Source organism: Monocercomonoides exilis (genome assembly GCF_001643675.1).
Source record: "Monocercomonoides exilis strain PA203 chromosome Unknown scaffold5-2102611, whole genome shotgun sequence".
NCBI lineage: Eukaryota > Preaxostyla > Oxymonadida > Polymastigidae > Monocercomonoides > Monocercomonoides exilis.
The window spans coordinates 787,280-808,164 of record NW_027150550.1 but is presented as its reverse complement, the minus strand read 5'-3'; the positions used below and the strand labels follow the sequence as shown (position 1 = coordinate 808,164).

The 20,885-nt window shown below is 34.6% G+C and overlaps 5 protein-coding genes across 5 annotated transcripts; 1 reads left to right on the top strand and 4 right to left on the bottom strand.

Annotated features, from left to right (window-relative positions):
• Positions 1-44: 44 nt before the first annotated feature.
• Positions 45-1,291, bottom strand: MONOS_3155 (uncharacterized protein; the record flags this gene model as incomplete). Its single annotated transcript, XM_067873135.1, has 7 exons — positions 45-286; positions 351-526; positions 609-650; positions 767-820; positions 876-943; positions 982-1,025; positions 1,283-1,291. 7 exons carry the CDS (start codon positions 1,289-1,291, stop codon positions 176-178), a joined length of 504 nt encoding a protein of 167 aa, XP_067734234.1. The 3' UTR covers positions 45-175.
• Positions 1,292-1,871: 580 nt separating this feature from the next.
• MONOS_3156 (uncharacterized protein) lies at positions 1,872-2,246 on the bottom strand (the record flags this gene model as incomplete). Its single annotated transcript, XM_067873136.1, has 1 exon — positions 1,872-2,246. The coding sequence occupies one exon, from the start codon at positions 2,244-2,246 to the stop codon at positions 1,872-1,874; it is 375 nt and encodes a 124-aa protein (XP_067734233.1).
• A 704-nt stretch (positions 2,247-2,950) lies between these two features.
• On the top strand, positions 2,951-9,220 carry MONOS_3157fu3158 (uncharacterized protein; the record flags this gene model as incomplete). Its single annotated transcript, XM_067873137.1, has 1 exon — positions 2,951-9,220. One exon carries the CDS (start codon positions 2,951-2,953, stop codon positions 9,218-9,220), a length of 6,270 nt encoding a protein of 2,089 aa, XP_067734232.1.
• Positions 9,221-9,915: 695 nt separating this feature from the next.
• Positions 9,916-11,562, bottom strand: MONOS_3159 (putative DDE superfamily endonuclease; the record flags this gene model as incomplete). Its single annotated transcript, XM_067873138.1, has 2 exons — positions 9,916-11,181; positions 11,227-11,562. 2 exons carry the CDS (start codon positions 11,560-11,562, stop codon positions 9,970-9,972), a joined length of 1,548 nt encoding a protein of 515 aa, XP_067734231.1. The 3' UTR covers positions 9,916-9,969.
• A 3,824-nt stretch (positions 11,563-15,386) lies between these two features.
• On the bottom strand, positions 15,387-17,035 carry MONOS_3160 (aldehyde dehydrogenase (ALDH); the record flags this gene model as incomplete). Its single annotated transcript, XM_067873140.1, has 2 exons — positions 15,387-15,551; positions 15,613-17,035. One exon carries the CDS (start codon positions 17,033-17,035, stop codon positions 15,620-15,622), a length of 1,416 nt encoding a protein of 471 aa, XP_067734230.1. The 3' UTR covers positions 15,387-15,551; positions 15,613-15,619.
• Positions 17,036-20,885: the final 3,850 nt, after the last annotated feature.

The following is a 20,885-nucleotide window of genomic DNA, read 5'->3' as shown; positions in this document are numbered from 1 at the left end:
CTTTTGCATCTATTGCATTGGTGAAAACGAATGGCGTTAACATGATCAACAACAACAAAAGTTTAACAAATGTTTGAGCGCGAGTGATGTAAAAATAAAAAGAAAGTGATTTTATATATAACAATATCAGAGAAATTCTTTATTTATAAATATGAGCACGATTTATACATCATCTTCATGTTCCAAAAAGATCATCTGGAATAAAACCAGATGTTTCCCACATGATCTTTAATTCTGATGCCTTCCTCTCGGTTAATTCTGGTTTTAGTTCTTCAAATATCTTCATCTAAATAATGTCAAGCATTGAATCATTCAATAAACTGTAAATTTTTAACAAAATGAGGGCAAACCTTTGATAAGTAATCATTCAAAATACATTCAGCTGCTGCAATTTCATTTTCTACAACTACACTCTCTCTTTCAAAGGCTTCATCAAACAATCCTTGCTCTTGAAGTGATATTTTCTCTCTTGCCTGACTTCTCCTCGAATCTGCAATATCACATATTTGTTCTGCAATTTCCTTCACTTAATATTAAATGATGTGTCGAAAAGATGCATCCAGTTAACAGCAATAAAAATGAGTACAGAAAAAAATTATTTTTGACACATTTTTGAAGAATATTTATAAGCTCTCCCATCTGCTTTTCCACTGTTTGAAGATTAATCAAAACAAAATTATTGGAATATACATATTAAATTTGAACAATTTATAAAATGCAAATGAAAATTGATAAATTTACTAAATAATTTACATAAACTTCAAACGAATACAAGGATCCATCTCTATGAAAGTTCCACAGCCAAGTTCTTTTGTTTTTACTTGCATTATGAAAAATATAGCAATGGATGAAGTGATACAAGTAAAAATACACACAAATATTATCTGCGCAAAGTCCAAAAATTTTTAATCCGCTTCTACTCAATGAAACATATTTAGAATAACTAAATATTGTTAACATATAATAATTATAATATCAAACTACTCTCCAAAAGCTGTAATTCTTTTTTTTAATTCATCCATATGCTCAAGTAAATGATGGGTGCCAAAAAATTCCATTTATTTATTCTTCATCGTTAAGTTATTAATCATTTACACTTTTGTGAAATATTTATTCAAGTTAATTTGATTTCTTTTGAAAAAAGTTGAATTTTTACAAAAAAAAAAAAAATAAAAAAAAAAAAATAAAGAGATTGAAAAAGAGAGAGAAAGAGAGAAGAAAAGAAATGTTATTAATATTTCACAAAAAACAGTTATTAAAAAGTTGAAGTTTTTATTAAAACGATGAACATTCAAGAATTGCTTTTAACAAAATTATTTTTCTTGAAAGGAAAAATAATTTGGGCGCAGGAATTTTTATTTTCAGTTTTTTCTTTCATCTTCTTTTATGGCGAGATTCTCAACCTGCGCGAAAGTTGCACTCAATATAATTGTTTTTGCATTTGTTGTTATAAATTGCGACAATGGAATAGGCATTGCAGAAAAACGAAATCAACAAGAAATGAGTTGGGAGATGCCAGTAAGCACGATCAGCGTTGAAACACACAGCAACAAATACTACAATAAAAATGGCACATGTACAGCAAAAACTGTATTCTCGCCAGGCGATCGTGTCAGCTGTGCTCGAACAAGTCTGAATATCGTCAATGCCTCGTTGTGTGTGAGCGATCTCGTCATGGAGCCTCTCGGTGGCTGCGCATTCCTCTCTGCACAGCATCACTCATCGTGCACCATTTTCTCCTCTGCCTGCCGAATCCACGCAGATGCCAGCCACCCACTTTTCCTCTCTTCCCGCAGCTCCCTCTCTCTCGCCAACTTCTCCCTCACAATCCCTCAACCAGCCATCATCTCCTTCCCCCTCTTCTCCCTTCCTCAAAATCTCCTTCCAAATGCCAACTCCCCAATACCTGCATCCTTCTCCATTTCACATTCCTCTTTCTCCTCTTTCATCTCCATTTGCAATCCCTTCCTTTTTTCTCCTTTAGTGTCCTCTTCTTCTTCCCTTCTCCATCGCCATCTCCAAATCCATCTCGATCTCCATCTCTCGGACACACTCTTCACAAACATCACCACTGCACCACAATCCACACACACCATTCCTGCCAAACCCACACACACACACAACTCATTCACCACCACCACAAACACCACAAACACAAACACAATACCCTTCTTATCTCTTCGTTCCTCTCTTTTCATCCATTCAACCATCTTCCTCCACACCTTCAACCCCATTGATGGCGCCATTCTCCCTTCCCTCAACACCCCTTCCACTTCTCTCTCTGCCTTCAACACCTCTTTCCCTTATCAAACTCGCTCTTCACCAAATGCCCCTGTGATCCATGTAGGAACGGAATCCCAAAAAGAGAAACCTGGAAGATTGGATTTTTTTGATGAGAATAATCATCGTTTAGAGTGGTGTGAATGGGAAAATTCAAATGGTGGATCTTCAAGTGGTGCACTTTTTGTTTTTTGTGCAAATGCAAATCTCACAATTACATCTTGTTTTAATAAACAAATGCTCATCAAGTACTGGTAATGGGGGTGCAATCTATTGTCAAAAAATTCTAAGTGTTAAAATTACAAAATCTAACTTCACAAATTGCTCTGCGTTACACGGAGGAGCTACTGAAATAATAGATATACAATCAAATTTTGCTTGCACGATATCAGAAAACAGAGTGGAAAGCTGCTCAATAACAGATTGGTGTGGAATTGGTTGGTATTTTGGGATCGGTAACTTAAAATCAAATGGCCACTTCCTATTTTCCAAGTGCGACTGTATTTCAAATACCGGCGAAGATTCATCCGGAGCTATAACATTTTATTCAATTCCATCAGCAATGCCAAGACAGTTTTCAGTTAATGAGTGTCAGCTTATAAACAACAAATTGACAAAATCGTCAATTTACGGGGGAGCTGGTATTTATTGCCATTTAACATATTCCTGGATGAGCGGGACAAAATTCATCACTTTCTGTTTCTTCGATGGTAACACTGCCACTAATGGTAGAGGAAACGATGTGTTCTTCAATGGAAGCAGCGTCACCCAATCTCCATTTGAGAATTGCGGCTCTACAACCCTCATACAAAGAATCTGGAATTGCGGAACTGCAGTAAGCAGTGTGTACAACGGCTGGCTTCCAATCATCAACCAGAACAAAATTGTTGCAAACAGCGGAAGTGATGTCGATTCCTGTGGCAGATCAGATCAGACTCCATGTGCCACAATTAAGTATGCCCTAAGATGCATTGCTCCCTTCAGTGATGCCTTCCTCACTCTCCTCATCTCCACTTTTGCTCCTGCTCAAACACTAACCTTCCGTGCCCCAAATACAAAAATCACTGGAAATGGAATATCCACAACAACCATCGCCTCCAGTGGTATTCCTCAGCCATCCTCTTCATTTTCCTCCTCTTCACCAGATCCGTCTGCTTCTTCTGCTCTCTTCCAACAAACACAAGGCACTCTCACAGTCTCTGCCCTCACCATCTCCCACAACTCCACAAATCCCATCGCCCCCATCCTCTTTCACCTCTCCAATAACTCCCCTTCCCTCAACCTTAACACAACCACCATCACTGGAACAACCCCATCTTCATCATCAATCACCACACCCCTCTTCTTCCTCACTGCTGGCTCCCTCGCCCTCAACCACACAGCAATCACCAGTCTCGCCCTCAACAGTCAAAGCATCTTCCACCTCACCTCCCTCACAGCACCCCTCACCCTCAACTCCTCCAACATCACCCACATCACCTCCACTGCCACTCCCACCAGCTGTGTCCTCTCCTCTGCCACCTCCCCTGTCCTCTCCCTCTCCCTCACCAACTGCACTATCACCAACATCAACTCAGAACAGTTGAGCCAACAGACTGCCACAGATGGCGGGTGCATCTCATTCGCTTCTTCTGCCTTTGCCAATTCGTTTTCAGTGTGTGATTCCACTTTCTCCAGCTGTTGTGTGAGCGAGGATGCAAGTTTCGGAGGAAGAGGTGGAGGGATATATCTGGATTGCGGTTTGAATGAAGGAGGGTTTCAGCTTTCATCGATATCGTTTTCTGGATGCAGGGCAACAATTGGGAAGAACATGTTTGTGAAGAGTGGGAAACTGGTGAATAGTGTGAATATTGAGCGGTTTGCATTTGATTGCTCAGATTACGTGGATGATGGGAATGCATTTATTGGAGAAGATGAGAAATATGGAGAAATGGATCTTCGAGTGTTTCTTGTTTCTCTGAAATGGGTGGAGGTATCTGTGTCTACAGATGGGCATGACACATTGGGTTGTGGAAGTGAAATATTCCCATGTCAATCGATGAAAAGTGGAATTAATCACGTTGACAGAAGTGAGACAGAAGGAGAAAGGACAGTGAAAGTTAGGGATGAAGGGGCAATGGAAGATATTTATCACCTCACAGATGCACTTGTGATTGAAGGATTTGTGAATAAGGGAGATGAAGAACAATATAAGACTGTTCAATTTAATGAAAAAATCAATGGGGTTTCTGAATCATCAACATCTGTTATTTCATCAAACAACTTGCTCATTTTGTTATCTTTAATGTTGCAGATTCCAAATCAATTTGATCCAAATATGGATTCATTGATCTCATCGAGTGGAGTTCTTCAACTCGAAAACTGTTTATTTGATATCAAATCATTGAAAGCTGTTCAATACTCGTTGATAGCCACAACCAGTGGAAGTTGCATATTGAAAGGATGTAGTTTGGTAGATTCTTCATTTACTATTTCACCACTGGTGATGGCTTCTTCTGTTTTGTTTGAAAACAGCAACTTTTCAAACATAACGAACACTGGAAGCGATGAAGGTGGCGTTGCGAAAGTTACATTAAAAAATGAAGAAGAATTGGTGATGAAATCAACAAATGTGTCGTCTTGTTCACTTTTAAAGAACAATGGAAAAGGAGGATTCTTGTATTTGGATTGTCAGAATTGCTTGAATGAAAAGCCATTTGTTTTTGATGCAGGAATTACTTTTGTGAATAACAATGCGGCCATTGGAAAGAATATGTTCATTTTGGGAAAGGATTTGAATAGTTCTGTGACAAATGACTCATTCAAGTTTGATTATCCATCAATGAAGGATGATAAAACTTTGTTTGTTGGGAATGATAATAATCATCAAGAAAAGGATTTGTTTATGTTTTTGGTTCCATTCAGCTCATTTGAGATATTTATCTCATCAGAAGGATTTGATGTGGCGCGTTGTGGAAGTGAGGAAGAGCCATGCTTCACGATGTGGAAAGGGATGATGAACATGAAGGATGGAGAAAAAAAGAAAACAATTCAGATTGAAGGATCAACATTCATTCAAGATTCTTTCAATATGTCCAATTATCAGATCAAAAAGGGTGCAAAAATGGGAGAAGAGAATGTGAAAGCGACATTAAATTTTGAAAAGGCAATTGTAAATCAACTGGAATATTTCATGGGAAATGATGAACATCTTGAATTGACAAATATCCAACTTCAACTGGCATCTGGATTTGACAACTCAGCAAAAACGATAATTTCAAATACAGCTGGTGAGTTGGTGATAACTGGATGTTCCTTCCATTCAGAAGCAGGAGTGAACAATGGATTTGATTGTGTATTTGTGGATGCGATTGGAGGAAGTGTGGAAGTGAAAGATTTGTCGATTGAATCATGCAATGTTGGAAACAGTATTTTTGTCATTCATGATTCTGGAATTACTTGCAATTTGATGAATGTCAGCGTGGAATCGTTGAATGAAAGTGGAGGATGCATTTTATCAATCAAGAAATCTGAAGCAGGGTTGAAGATAAATGAAGGAGGTGAAGGAGGGATAAACCTTCAAATTGACAAATCATCTTTTTCTGGTGTGAAGAGAAGTGACAATGGAGCGAGCATTTTGGAGTCAAAGAGTGAGAATAAGATTTGTATGGCTGTTAATGAGAGCAGCATAACTGAAGGCAAAGCAGAAACAAGTGAAAAAGGAGGAGCAATATTCTTCACATTGGGTGCTTCAGGATCGATGAAGATGGTTGACTCAAAAATCAGTCATTGCAGTTGCATCAATGGGAAAGGAGGAGGGGTGTATTTGGCAACAAAAGAAAGAGGAGATTTGAATTTCACATTTATGGGGATGAAATTCAGTTCAAACACAGCAAGAGTGGGGAATGATATTTATATTGAATGTTTCAACATCACATCGCAGATCAATGAAAGTCAATTTCAGTTTGATCTTCGAGAGAATCATTACTCACGAATTAATGCGATATATGGGAAAGATGAGTGTGATTATCCAAATGACATAGATCTAATTGGATTTGTGACTGTCCATCAGAGCGATACAATCATTGTGAGCAGCGTGAATGGATCAAATGAAAAGCAATGTGGTACAAGTGCACTTCCGTGTCATTCAATTGATTATGGGCTGGTGCATCTGACTTCAGATTTCATAAGTCTGATGTTCATTGTTGAGGAGAGTGAAATTAGAGGCGAATTGGATCTGAAAGAGATGAGTTTGAGTTCGAAGAGCAGAGGCTTGTGCAAAGTTGAAGTGAAATCAAGCATTGAAAAAACAAGAGATGCTTTGATCACAACATGTGGAACAGTCTCATTGTTGAGGGTGAACTTTGTGTTTGATTCAAATTTCATTTCTCAACATGGATCACTGATATCTCCAGAAGGCGGAATTCTTGAGATAATGAATTGCACATATAGTTCAAAACTATCGGAGGATGGAAGAAATGTTGAATTTGCAAACATACCATTTCACATAATAAACATGGAAAAAGGAGAATTACAACTCATGGAATGCAAAGTGAAAAATCTCATTCTTCAAAAATCTTCAATGTATCTATCGTCATCACTTCCATCAGTGATTTATTTGTTTGAGATCTGCAATTCAATAATTAAAACTTCTCTGATAGATATTAATGAATGTGGTCGATTGGAACTTATCAATATTAATACAGAAAATATCACAGTTAAAGGAAATGAAGAATCATTGATATCATGCTTTTCAATGAAAAAGACAATTCAATTGACAAATTGCACAATGGGTGGGGTCGGTTCAAAGATCACAAAAGGGAAATTGATGAAATTAGAGGATTGTTTGGATGTGAAAATGGACAGTTGCATATTTGATGGAAGTTCAAAGGAAAGAAATGAACAATATTTGAATGCAGAAGAAGAGATGTGCAGATGGTCTGGATCTGTTGTGAATGTTGTGAAGAGTTCTGTTTTGACGAAAGATACAACAATCTCAAATTCAGCTGAAGGTGGAATAACAATGAGCGGAGGAAATGTGATAATTGAGATGGGGTTATTTGAGAACAATAATCCCTCAATCGATGGATATTCATCACTGAGAAGAAACATCATTTGTTCTGATTCTGGAACATTGAATGTGATGAGTTTGAAAGGAGGAGATGGAGTGAAGGATAATTCGTCATTGTGGATGTTGAATGAAGGGTGCAGTTTTGAAGGGATTGTTTCAGAAAGGGATTCATCATTCTTCATTCCTGTTCTGGAGAGTGTGGAAGCAAAAGAAGAGACAGACAGAATGAAGCTGACATTCAAAGGGATACTTCTTGTTCCATGCAATCTGTCATTCTCAGTTGTGAAGAGGAAAGGAGAAGAGAAAGAGATTGAAAAACATGATTTTGATTCAAATGGATTCTTATCGGAAAGAGAAGCAGAAGGAAGTGTGGGAAAAGATCTCATCAGCAGCTGTGGAGATGAAATCGAGGTGAGTGTGCATGTTTTGTTTGGAAACGCAGAATCTCCATCTTTAACACAGTCATTCATTTTGAAGAATGCGAGCATCACTCCACCAAAAGGAGATGAAAGAAATGTTGAAGGAGGAAAAGAACAAAAATCATTTTGGCTGATCATTGTGATCATCATGGCAATCATTCTCATGATTGTGCTTATTGTGTCTGTTGTTTTGGCAGTTCGATGGAGAAAGCAAAAGAGAAGAACAGAGGAATTGGAAATCATTGTGGAAGACACAGTGAGGAAGGATCCTAAGGCATTTGAGATGGTAACGATGGAGATGTCTCCCGAGGAGCAGTGGAGGAGAACAGAGAAGGAAGCAGAGAAGAAAAACGAAGAGAAGATAAAGAAGAGGGTGTATGAGAAGGCAATGGTGCATTCGGAATCTGAAGAGCATCTTCTATCTGAGAGTGGTTCCACTGAATACATTCTGGGGAAAGATTCAGACAAGATTCCTAAATGGGCATTGGAAAAGGTTGAAGAAGAAGAGACAAGGAAAAGAATACCTTCACCTTCCATCTCATCCACTTCAACAACAGATTCTGATTCAACTTTTATCCGACCAGAGAGTATGTGTCCAACCACCTCATCCATGTCGAATCTGGTAGATGCAATGGCCTGCTCGTCTCCACACGAGAAGCTGATTGTGGATCTGAGGGATTCGCTGTTCATGTTGTTGCATGGGAGGAACGAGAAGAAAGAGATGGCGATTGGCTCATTGAAAGAGAGGGAGCAGACAGCTGCCCAAATCTTGTTCTGGGTTGCGAATGGAGCTCTTCATTCATTTGATGAAATGGACAACCCACTTCCGTCTTTGACCAATCTCAGCTCACACATTGTTTTATTCTCAGAACATATGGTGATCTGCGTTGTGATGCATTCTGACTTCCTTTCTTCTGATGATTCGGATTCATCCTCCATCTCTTCATCAACAGTTGTGACATCAGCAAGTGATGATGATAAGGGGGAGGAGGATGACTCTCTTCCTTCATCAGCATTTGAGGATGAAGATTATTACAAAAAAGAATGCATGAGATGGAAGGCGCCCGAGTTGCTGATGAACAAGAAGATGGGGGCAACGAAGGAGTCGGTTGTCTTCTCGATTGGGATGATGCTGTGGGAGTGTCTGACGCTCCAGATACCGTTTGGAGAATATGAAGCAGAAATTGCTGGGCAGAAGATTCAACGAGGAGAAACTCCAAATCTTGATGGAATTAATGCATCATCTCCCTTCTTCGCTCAGTTGATCTCTGCCTCAATTTCGTCCCACTCATCGCAGCGTCCGAGCCTCACCGATATGAAGCGCTATCTTATTGGGCGTTTTCCACCAGGAGCAGCTATTCTGACAGTTTCAGATGCAATAGATCTTCAATATGCTTCAAATGGGAACGAAGAAGGTGGTTCGTCTTGCATTGGAAATGGAAGCGAAAATGTGGAAAACATTTTGTCCTGATGATGACAATGACGATGGAACTGATTGTGCATCCTTTTTGTTCAGATGCATTTGTTTGAGTAAGAAAGAGAATTTTTGTCGATTTGATTTCTGACTTTTTTTCGTTTTTTATTTTTTGAAAATTCTGACAATTTGAAACTTTATAGGCCTCTGTTTGTTATTTGCTTGTTGATCAATATTTTGATTGCAAATTTTGGGAGATTTGCGGTGCAATGCCAGTTTCCCTGTTCGTTTGCAATTTTACAATCATGCGCTGACTATGTATTTCAATTTTTTGTTTTTCGAACACCAAATATTCGATTTCTTTCTTTATGATTCTAAATTTTGAAAGAATTACACGTTAAAAAATTCATTTTCAGAATTGTCTCTCCTTTCAAAGCTTCTTTTTTTTATTTTTTCAACAACTTTTCTTATCTTATCTAGTCACGTTTTTTTATGTGTTTTAGTTATTTCAATATTTATCTTTGTATTCATATTCAATCGAAATTGAACAATTAGTTCCAAATATGATATTTTTATTTATGACTTTAAGTTTCGATCTTGTCAGCTTTGTTATTCCTATTTATAATGCATTTTTGATGAATTTATTGTAAGAGAAAAACTCTACAAACCATTTCTTTTTCTTTTCTTTTTTCAATTGAAGAATTGAATAATTGATTAAAATTATAGGGTTATTATTTTATCTTAACCCTTTTTCTTTATTCTGACCCAAAAAAATGAAGTGAAAAAAATTCAAAAAAACAACATGATTAAAAGAAAACAAAATCAGAATTAATTCTTCTAATAACTTTCCTTTTTCCTTCACCTCGATTTAATGCATTATCTTTCTTTTCTTCATCAGAATCATCGTTTTTCACATGAAAAAATCTTCTTTTTATTTTTTTCTTTTCATCCACAACAGTTTTCACTTCATCTTTCTCCTTTTCATCCATTTCATTTTTCCTTTCAATATTCATTTTCAAATGATTTTCCCATTTCTCTAAAAGAATTTCGTCGGTTATCACTTTTCCATAAAAGTTGAATCTGTTTCTTCGGGATGGAAGAGGGTAAATTGAAGATTCGGGCAGTTTCAAAAGAACTGGCCCAGAAGAATTGTGAAGAACACCACTGCAGACAAAAGCTTTCTGAATTACAGAAGGAGACAATGCAGTGTGGATGGCTTGAGGCAGAACGTCGGAAATTGCAGCTCGTTTGGAGGAAGATGAAGAAGAAGATGGAGCCTCAAATCTGTTTGTCAGTTCAGATTTGAATACAGCAAACACTCCTCTGTCCAGTGGTTGACATAGGTGTGTGCTGTGTGGCACGAAGGTTAAAACGTCGACTTGTTGTTTTTGGAATTCTCGCCAGATCGATGGATCTGCGCGAGATGCATGCGAATCAAGAAGGAGAAGAATGTGTTCGTTTTCAAGTGACATGCGCTTTCTTCTTTCGATGATGGAAGGCAGAAGAACGGTGAGAGCATACCTTTTAAAGCACTCGTTGTCCATCCAGCCGCTTCCATTTGCCCATATCTCAAGCGTTGGAGATAACAGGCTTTTCAGCTCTTCTGGCAGCTTTGCACTTGGCCACAAAATGACTGAAGGAAAGGCATATCCGTCCGCTGCAACAGCTGCCACGAATGTAGAATTAATCATTCTTGGTGGTTCTTTCGTAAAACCTGCTTTTGTGTCTGTTGTATGCACAACAAGCTGTTTGGAGTCTGTGGGAACGCGCGTTGAAGATTCGTCAATGTTTATAATTAAAGCTGGATTGTAATTGTATTTTTCGTGCAGCTCGTCGAGTGTTTTGAACCAGGGTTTTAAAACACTTCTGCACGAAACAGCCAGTCTGTTGATGTCCAAATTCTTCGGTGTTCCAGTCTTCAGCTCCGGATGACGCTTGACAAAGCCGTAAGTTGCAGACATTGAAACTTCAGTAAATGGTGCGTCTTCATCATCGTTGTCGTTTATAACATTTTCTATCTGAAAAACAAATGATTAAAACATATAAATAAAAATTAAACAAACCAATTCTCTTGTTTTTTTCAAAGTTAAACATGTTCCAGACTTTGCTTCAATGTGAATAATATCCATAACTCTTTGTTCCTTTTCGCCCACCACTGCTGCAGGCCTGCCAACTTTTCCAACCAGCCTTCCTTTTCTTAGAGCTCTCACAGCATTTTTGATACCTGTGCGGCTGAATTCCTTTGAATTTATTGCATCCGTCATGCGAACAACTCCATCAACAACGATGTGAGCCATTCGCTCCAGCCGACTGTTGTATTTTCTATACTTGCGTGATGACATTGCGCGCTGCAGTTTTTTCTTTCCTTCTTTTAATTTTATTTCTGTTGATATTTTCATTTTTTTAATAATATTTTTAAGATCATAATAATTTTTTATTTTTTTAATTGAAATGAAATGAAAAAAAAATCGAAAAATAACATTTTTAACAAACTAAAGGTTTTATGCCCCATGTAACCCTCCAATTCCACACAGAAGTTCAATGAAGGGGCTAAACCCCCCCATCTCCCCCCCATGCGAAATTGGGTTTGTTTCAAAATGTATTTATTTTAATCTATTGAATTCATATATATACTTAAAAATCTTTAAAAATATGAAATTGTGGGAAAAGTTAATGATTTATTAAAAAAAAAGGTCAAGATAAAAAAAAGGTCGAGATAAAATTATAACCCTAGATAGCAATTTCATTTTTTTGAACAACTTTTAATTCTCATTATCATTGTCAAATGAATTACAAAAAAATAAGATAAAAGAGCTATCAAAACTCATTCAATGCATTCGTGATGTTTCAATAAAAGAAACTCCTTTGCAAACATTTCATCGATTAGATATTTGTTTGATAACAACTCGATAAATAATTATAACTTTGCACTATTTTTTCTATTCATTATCCACTTTTATTTCAAAAAAAAGAAATAGAAAGAAAAGTAGGTTTTTAAATAAAGGTTAAATTATCTCCGTAATTTTTTTAATCAATAATATGGATTATTTGAATCAATTTTTATTTTGAAAAACCGAATGCGTTTTATTATCAAGCAAAAAACGTGTTTTATTCTTGCATTTATGAATAATCACAACAATTTGTTTCAAACTTTATCTTCCACTAAATAATCATCAGTCTTTCATTCTCAGGTGAAAAATAATTTGATAAATGATGAAAATTAATAAACATTTTTGGAAGAATCGTATGAAACAAAAATTTTTATTCGATGAATAACGCTGTATGACTTTCGGTACTTCATAAATCCTTTTTAACGAGTTTTATTCTTTTTATTTACTATCATATTATTTATTTTTGTTTTTCACACATCGAGAAATTACGTTTTTTTGCTTAATTAAATGGGACTTTTTCCAGCCAACCAGGCAACTCACAAGAATTTGATGAGTTGTTTTGAATAGCATAAACTATTATCAAACTATTTTTAAATCCTTTTTTTTCACAAACACTTTTTTCTTGTTTTTTTCACATTTCATTTGATATAACAACATGCAAGAACAAAACCGATTATTTCTTTATTAATATAATGAAATGACATAAATAAAAATATAATATGAAAAACAAATACTTTTATAATGAAGTGTAATAAAAATATATCATTAATTGGGGGAAAATACGGACTTTCAAGCTTTTTTTGCACAAGTAATTGAAAAATTGCTTCACTCATAACATTTTTAAACTTAACCAGATTTCAAAATAAATTTGATTTTCATTTCAGAAAACAGGCATCGTTGAAATAGAAACATAAAATTTTGTGACATTTCACGAATGCCAAAAAATGGATTCATTTTTATTGAATTTTTTAATCTCAAAAAGTCAATGAAAAGTTCATAATTTTTAAATGAAAATGCCTGAAGCTCAATATTTTGCCACAATTTTTTTTTGTCAAGAATTTAACTTTGTCACAAAAGCATGATCATTGATCATTAAAGTTAGCGCCATTTGACTCCAAAAGATAAATAGATAATTGCAATTTTTTATTTTTGCAACACTTTATTATTAAAGTATTTGTTTTTATTTCATATTTTTATTTATGTCATTTCATTATATTAATAAAGAAATAATCGGTTTTGTTCTTGCATGTTGTTATATCAAATGAAATGTGAAAAAAACAAGAAAAAAGTGTTTGTGAAAAAAAAGGATTTAAAAATAGTTTGATAATAGTTTATGCTATTCAAAACAACTCATCAAATTCTTGTGAGTTGCCTGGTTGGCTGGAAAAAGTCCCATTTAATTAAGCAAAAAAACGTAATTTCTCGATGTGTGAAAAACAAAAATAAATAATATGATAGTAAATAAAAAGAATAAAACTCGTTAAAAAGGATTTATGAAGTACCGAAAGTCATACAGCGCTTTTTTACATTTGGCAAGCAAAAACAAAAATGTGCCAATAAGGAAAAATGTCCCATTAAAAAGTTGACTCTATTCAGAAATTATTTGTGAATTAAAACGAAAGATATCACCACTATTTTCAATTTGAATATTAATTGTTGACAAGGAGTATTTCCCGGTATTGCTTCAATCTGAGTTTCGTAAATACGTACGTTTCAACAATAACAGTTGATTAATAATATTTTTCAAATTGTCTTATTTGTTTTGAACTTCAAATTTTTTTGCAAAATTTTGCAGATGGGTGATTATTCAAAAATTCACAACTGTTTTCGTGGGTGATAATTATTATTTTAATTATTAAAAACATATGTCTAAATTTTTTTGTTGAGAACCATTTGTTTTATTTTCAAAAAAATAAAAAATTTCATATTTCTATCAAATTTCTTTTTTCGCTCACGAAACCACACACAAACGGATAAAATTATGTTGTCAAGGATTTGTTTCAATGGAAGCAAAATTTGGTGAGTGGGAATGGAAATTTGATAGAAATATGAAATTTTTTTTTTTTTGAAAATTTAACTAATGGAATTTTACAAAAAAAAAAGACATATCATTTTTTCTTTGAAATGTGGATTTCATTTTAATCGCTTAACAAGCAAATGTTTAATGAAAAAAAGACAGAGATGTTTTCATAAAAAGTTCTCGCTTTTCAGTTTTCACTAATAAAAAAAAAAAGAAAGAAAGAAAAAAAGAAAAAAAAATTAAATTATCAAACCGATATTTTTGTTCAAAAAAAAATTGATTCAAAAAGCAATTACCCAAAAGAATCATTTTGTTTTGAATATTAATTCAAAATGGTGGTTAATGATCCGGAACATTTTCATTAACCTGGTTATTATTTTGATCGTTGAAACCGAAAAAATAGATGGCAAAAATTAAAATGACGAACATTTATTAATTTTATCAACAACATAATGATAGTGCCGGAATTTTTTTGTTTCAATTTAAGTTTTTGATGAAGATCGAAGAAATATTTAATTTATTTTTGATCATATGTTTTGCTCGTTTAAAACCAACTCTCATTTTCTGTCTGTTTTTAGCTACTGGACCATGAATCATTCAAAATTATCTTTTTAATTTCAAATTTTTTGTGCTTTATCTTGTTTTTTCACGAATTTTTCGCATTTCATTGCTTTCATCAAAAAATTTGAAAAATAAAAATTTTTTGAACTTTTATTTAATGATATGGGCGATTATTTTTGAAATCATAACTTTTTTCGGGGTATCGATTTATCAAACGTTGTTCGTCGTTGGGAAAAGACTTTGTGTTTGAAATGTTGAAACATCACAACTACTCACAAAACATATGTTAAAGCCCAAATAAAGATAACGATATTTCTTAAAAAGCTTTTTCACTTTACAGAATTCTTTTGTTGATATTCAAGGGATATTTTCAAACCAAATTTTTTTTGAATGGAAAAATATAATTTCAAAAATAATCACTCATTTGTAACAATAAAACTTCATTATGTATGTTTAATGATCTTGAAATTTAAAAAACAAAAAAAGAGAGTAGGTTAAAGACGAGCAAAACAAATGATCAAAAAAAAATATTAAAAAATTTTTAGATTTTCATCAAAAACAAAAATTGAAACAAAAAAAAAAAAATTATCCTTCCAAGATAATGTAAAATTAACAATTATAAGTTTGGTTTTAATATATTTATGTTATATTTATTCTGTTTCAACAATAAAAAAAAATACCCGGGCTTACGAAAATGTTCGGGCTCATAAACCACCATCATAACACGAAAAATATTATAATTATAGTTTTTTCTTTCGAAATTCTGATCAATTCTTGAATGCAAAAAGAAAATTCGAATTATAAATTAATTTGACAAAAAAGACTTTTTTCGAAAACATACGAAAGAATTGTAAAATTTGATTTTTTCCTCTCTATTCTAAGAGGTCTTTTTGCCCATTTTTTATATTCGTCATAACTTAAATAAAAAATTATTCAAAAATTTCATTGAAAAATTAAAAATTGAAACTAGAAGATACATTTATTTTACATAATTTTTTTCAACGAGCTGAGTTTCTTCTCTGTAAATGGAGGATAGCGAACATCTAAATCCATAATCTTTGCTTTATCCATATATGCTTTGTGATGTGTAAAAGCATCAAATGTCTTTTTCCCATGATAGCATCCAGTTCCACTTTCTCCAACTCCTCCAAATGGAAGAGACTCGGCGCTAAGCTGAATCAAACATTCATTGACAATGGTTGCACCGGATGTAGTCCCCTCCAAAATTCTATTTTTGGAATCAGAATCTGAAGTAAACAAGTATACACAAAGAGGTCTTTCGCGTTTGTTGATGAATGAAATACAATCATCGAGGAACGTTTCATGCTTAACAGATATAATAGGCAATACCGGACCAAAAATCTCTTCTTGCATTAGGCGTGTGGTGCTTGTCATTGTTGTTGTAACAAGAGTTGGCTCAATCCATAAATCTTCTGGATCTACACCACCTCCATAAATCACTATATGTCCGGATTGATGGCGGGAAGGATTAAAAAGTCGCGAAAGACCTGACATGACTGTATCAGAAGATGGCATATCCGAAGAAGAAGAAGAAGCGGAAGCAGAAATTGAAGGTTGCTGAACAACACCAGCAGTTGCATCAGAAGACAACTGAGCAGTTTCCTTATTCTCCATTGTGGCTGTTTCAGATATCGTCGCTTCTTCATTCTGTGCATCTTTTTGCAGTATTTCAACAAGTCGATCATAGTGCTTCTTTGAGGCCATTCGGCATAAATCTTCACTCTTCTTTGGATCCTCTCCATAAAATTCTCGAATTGTTTGCATCATCATCTCAGCAAATGGCACAGCCACTGTTTCATCAACAAGAACATAATCAGGCGCAATACATGTCTGTCCTAAATTCATGAATTTTCCATACGTTAAACGCCTGCAAGTTATCTTAAGATCAGCTGTTGAATCAACGATAGCAGGAGATTTTCCTCCAAGTTCAAGAATAACCGGAGTCAAAAATTTTGCTGCTTTTTGATAGATACTTCGTCCAACCGATGCACTCCCCGTAAAGAAAATTTTGTCCCATTTTAACTCCAACAAGGCATCAGACACATCATGCCCTCCTTCCACAACACGATAGCATCTGTTGTCCAAATACCTTGGAATTAGTGTTGCCAATAGATGGGAAGTATTGCATGTTACGGAACTTGGCTTAATGCAAACGCAACATCCAGCAGCAATTGCTCCAACAAGAGGTTGAAGAGATAGCAACAATGGATAATTCCAAGGTGATACTATAAGCACAACACCAATAGGTTGAGGATAAAGTGCTGTTGTTGTTACACCTTTAATATGATGCCAAGGCGTTTCCAAACTTTCTTGCTTTATCCATTGATTCAAATTGGAAAGTGCAGTATCGAGTTCATTTTTTATAAGAGATAATTCCATCATGAAAGAGCTTGCTTCATTTTTCTTTAAATCTTCGTGAAGCACTCGAATCATTTCATCACTGTTTTCATCAAGCATCTTTTGCAACTGCTTAAGTTGCTGCTTTCGATAGTCAACAGGAATAGCAATATTCGATTCAAAAGAACTTACAAGGCTTGCATGTATTGCATTTACAAGCTGTGGTTTTAAATAGAACTTCTTTGATTCTTCCATGTGAGTTTCTCTTTTATCTTTCCACGACTTCGCATTTTGTATCTTTTCATCAATTTCATTAAAATTAGAATTATCTTTCATTTCTTCAGTTCGATGATGTTGAGCATCCATTTTTCTTTTAAAATCTGTAAAAGCACGAAAATTTCCAGAAAAAATAAAAAACAAATTCGTAAAATTGCTAACATTCGTACTTCCAGCAGCATCAAAAATACACGCTCAACAATAAGTCATAACATGATTTTGGTTTAAATATATTCAAAAAGTTTTGTAGTTATTTAAAAAAAAACAAATACAACTTCAATTCCACATACCCATAACTATTTAAATGTTTGAAATTGTTAACCAAAAATAAAAAAATCTTGTTAAAGCTAAAGTCATCTTTCTATACGTTAAGCATATCCATAAAAACAGTTTCAACAAAGCAGATTAAATAATTATGCCAGATCACTCAAAACGATAAAATTTTAAATCGATACTTTTCTTTCATTAAACAATAATCAAAAAATCATTCAAAATATTCAAAAGCATTTTATCTCTTTCTGAAAGAAATAACAATATTAATATTTTCTTACAGTGGAAACAGCCAGAAGGAAAATGCATTATTTCACCGTTTTTTAAATGATAAAAGTTCATTTTTGGCGTTAAGAAAAAATCTTAAACATAACTTTCATAACAAACTTCATTTTGGAAAGGAGAAGTCAAAAAACGTTTTAGGTAGAGGGGCAGGAGTTGCTGGAAAAGGCGAAAGCCCGGAAGAAAAGATGTTTGAAGGCTGATTGTGTGCGGGAGGGGTTGATGTTTGAGGAAATGAAAACTGGCCAGCTCTATTATGAATAGGCGTTGACACAACATTTGAAACACCAGAGTTACTTGATGAAATATGACATTCGCTTTGGGAAACAGGGCTTTGCATGATAACTGACGAAGGTGTTGAGCAACCGGATGTACATTGCGGTGAAAGCAAACTTGATGATAACGCTCTGGATGCTTGCGGGGTAAAGACACTCCACTGATCTTTGTGCTCTCCATCTCTGTTTATATCTGTTAGATACGAACTCTGAAAGTCTGTGTTCGATTTCAGCTCTTCATCCATTTCCCCGCTTCCTTCATAAAAATGATTCAGCAACAGTTTGCACAGCGATTTTATCTTTTCATTCCCCTCCTTTTCCCAAGTGCGCAAAAGAGGTATCCCATTTGCTACTTCAATCAACACACAAACAATGTTTTCTGCATTTGCATCATCAACGATAGAGTCGCACTCCGTGTCAGACGGTGTTATGATATCTTTGCCATCCATTTTTTCATTTGATTCTCCCTGAGTTTCTTGACAATTTTTAGTGCTTTTCATCAGCCATTCGCTTTCTTCATCGTCTTTTTCTTTGAATTTCGGATGATCACCAAACACATCCATTTTTCCTTCAAATGATGTTTCTTCTATCATTTTGCTTGATTCTGGCATGCTTATTCCCTCATTTCCCATTTCTTCCTCCATCCACCTCTTTCTCTTCTCTTCCAGTCTCAGCCGCTTTTCTTCCTCCTCTCCTTCAACAAGAATGATCAACGTCTCCAAAGTTAATTCCAAAACAGTTCCATCTCCGCTGCGCCTCAACACTTCACACAGAGTTTCCACATACCCTCCCGCAATCATTCTTTTTCTGCTTTCTTTCTTCTCCGCAACTGATCTATAAATGTGAGCAATCTCCACTTTGCATCTCCTCCCGCTGTCAAATATCCGCTTCTGCAGAAGCTGCATAATGCCTTCGTTAAACAATTCTTCGCACTGAGTGGCAGAACCTGTGGCAATGTTTGACAAACAATGCGCAGCTGTCATGGCTACCTCTTCAATATCACTTTCAAGAAGATGCTTCAAAACAATCACACTCCCACTGTCAATCACTAGCTGATTCAAAAAATTCATTCGAAGTCAAAAAAAAAAAAAATTCAAAAAAGATTATTTTAAATTAATGAAGAATGTGAATGGAATGTTACTATACTACTCAAACCTGCATTGCAATGTCTGACCAGAATACAAGATTATCTACAATTATTAGGCTATTCAATATGACGCTCACATCTTCCCTAAGCAGCAATCTATTGATTCTTTTCAATTTTTTGTTTTGTGTAACAAGCTAATTATTTGATAATAATAATTTGAATATTTCGAGTCAAGAAAATAAAACACATAAATTTAACGAATGTTATTAAAAAAAACATACAAAGGCCGCAATTGTATTATATGTAGTAATGTTTGATAGAGCAATCAATGAAAAGCGAAGAACTTCTAAATCTTCTGATTCGATTAATGTGCACAACATCTTTACACTTTCGCACAACTCGATTTCTCCTTTAGCAAGTCTATCAAGCTCTTCTTTTTGATTGTCTGAATCAATTAATTGATTTGATGATTCAGCTTTATTTACATCAATAACATCCTTTTCCATTCTACTATCTTCATTTTTGAGTTCTGTCTTCATTTCCTGTGAAATCTTCTCCATTGTCTTAATTTCAACTGTTTCTCTAACACTTTCATCATAACAACTCCAACGGCAGAGATGTGCCAATCCCTTCAAACAACTTCGTCTTACCATTTCCTCTCTCGCATTGTCTCCAACAATTCCAATAATCAACTTTGAAATTCCAGAGCGGACACAAATATTACGCAATCCTCTATTTTCACGAGCAATTGCACCAACAGTTAGCCCAACCTACTTTTTCATAAATGAAAATAGTGATTTAAAGAAATCATCAGCAGTCAAATAAATGAGCAAACAATTGAAACAACATCATTGCTTGGCGATTTTATTAAAAAACTTGCTTGTGTCAGAAAACCCAATGAAGTTATTCTCTCTGGTTCATCTAAAAAATAAGTGCTAATATCACCACCTTCAAATGCTAAATCATAAATACTACAAACCTATAACATTTAAAATATAAATGATTCTATGCTGTATGGCAGTATTATTTTCTTTTTCTAAAATGCTCATAAGTGGAATCACGAAGTTTAACTCGTTCACTTTTCTCTTCAGGCTCGCGTTATCTTTGTCTAATTTGAATGTAACATAAAAATAAAGCAGACATATAAAAAAACATTACAAAAATTCAGTTTGGCAAACAATGTGAAATTAATCCAACTAAAGTGTCAATTGAAGAGTAAATATCTTCTTTATTCTCGCTAACAACAAAATTTGGCTTTTTCAGCCATTCGTCCAACTACTTTTGCAAGTCCGTACACATTCAAACAAAATATACATGAATAAGAAATAGATTTATTAAAAACAAATTTGAATAAAAAATTGAATCAATATGCTAATCTTCAAAAAAAGAACATTAAATAAGATTCAACCTCAACTTGCCCCAATCCCTTTTCTTCGCTTTCATTATCACGCAACGAATTTAATGATCCAAATCGTTGATTTTTACGCAGAGAAAGTGTCTCATTCATTCTTCGTTTTTTTGGTATATCTTTTTCAATATCCTTTGAAAATCGATCCCATCGTGTTTTAATTGATGTTGGAATGACAGATATTTGCTGTTTATCGAAATTTATAGGAGTATTCATTTAGAATATCCTTTTAAATAATTCTTGATCAAATAACCCTTCTTTTTTTTCACAAACATTTCTTCCAAATGTTGATTT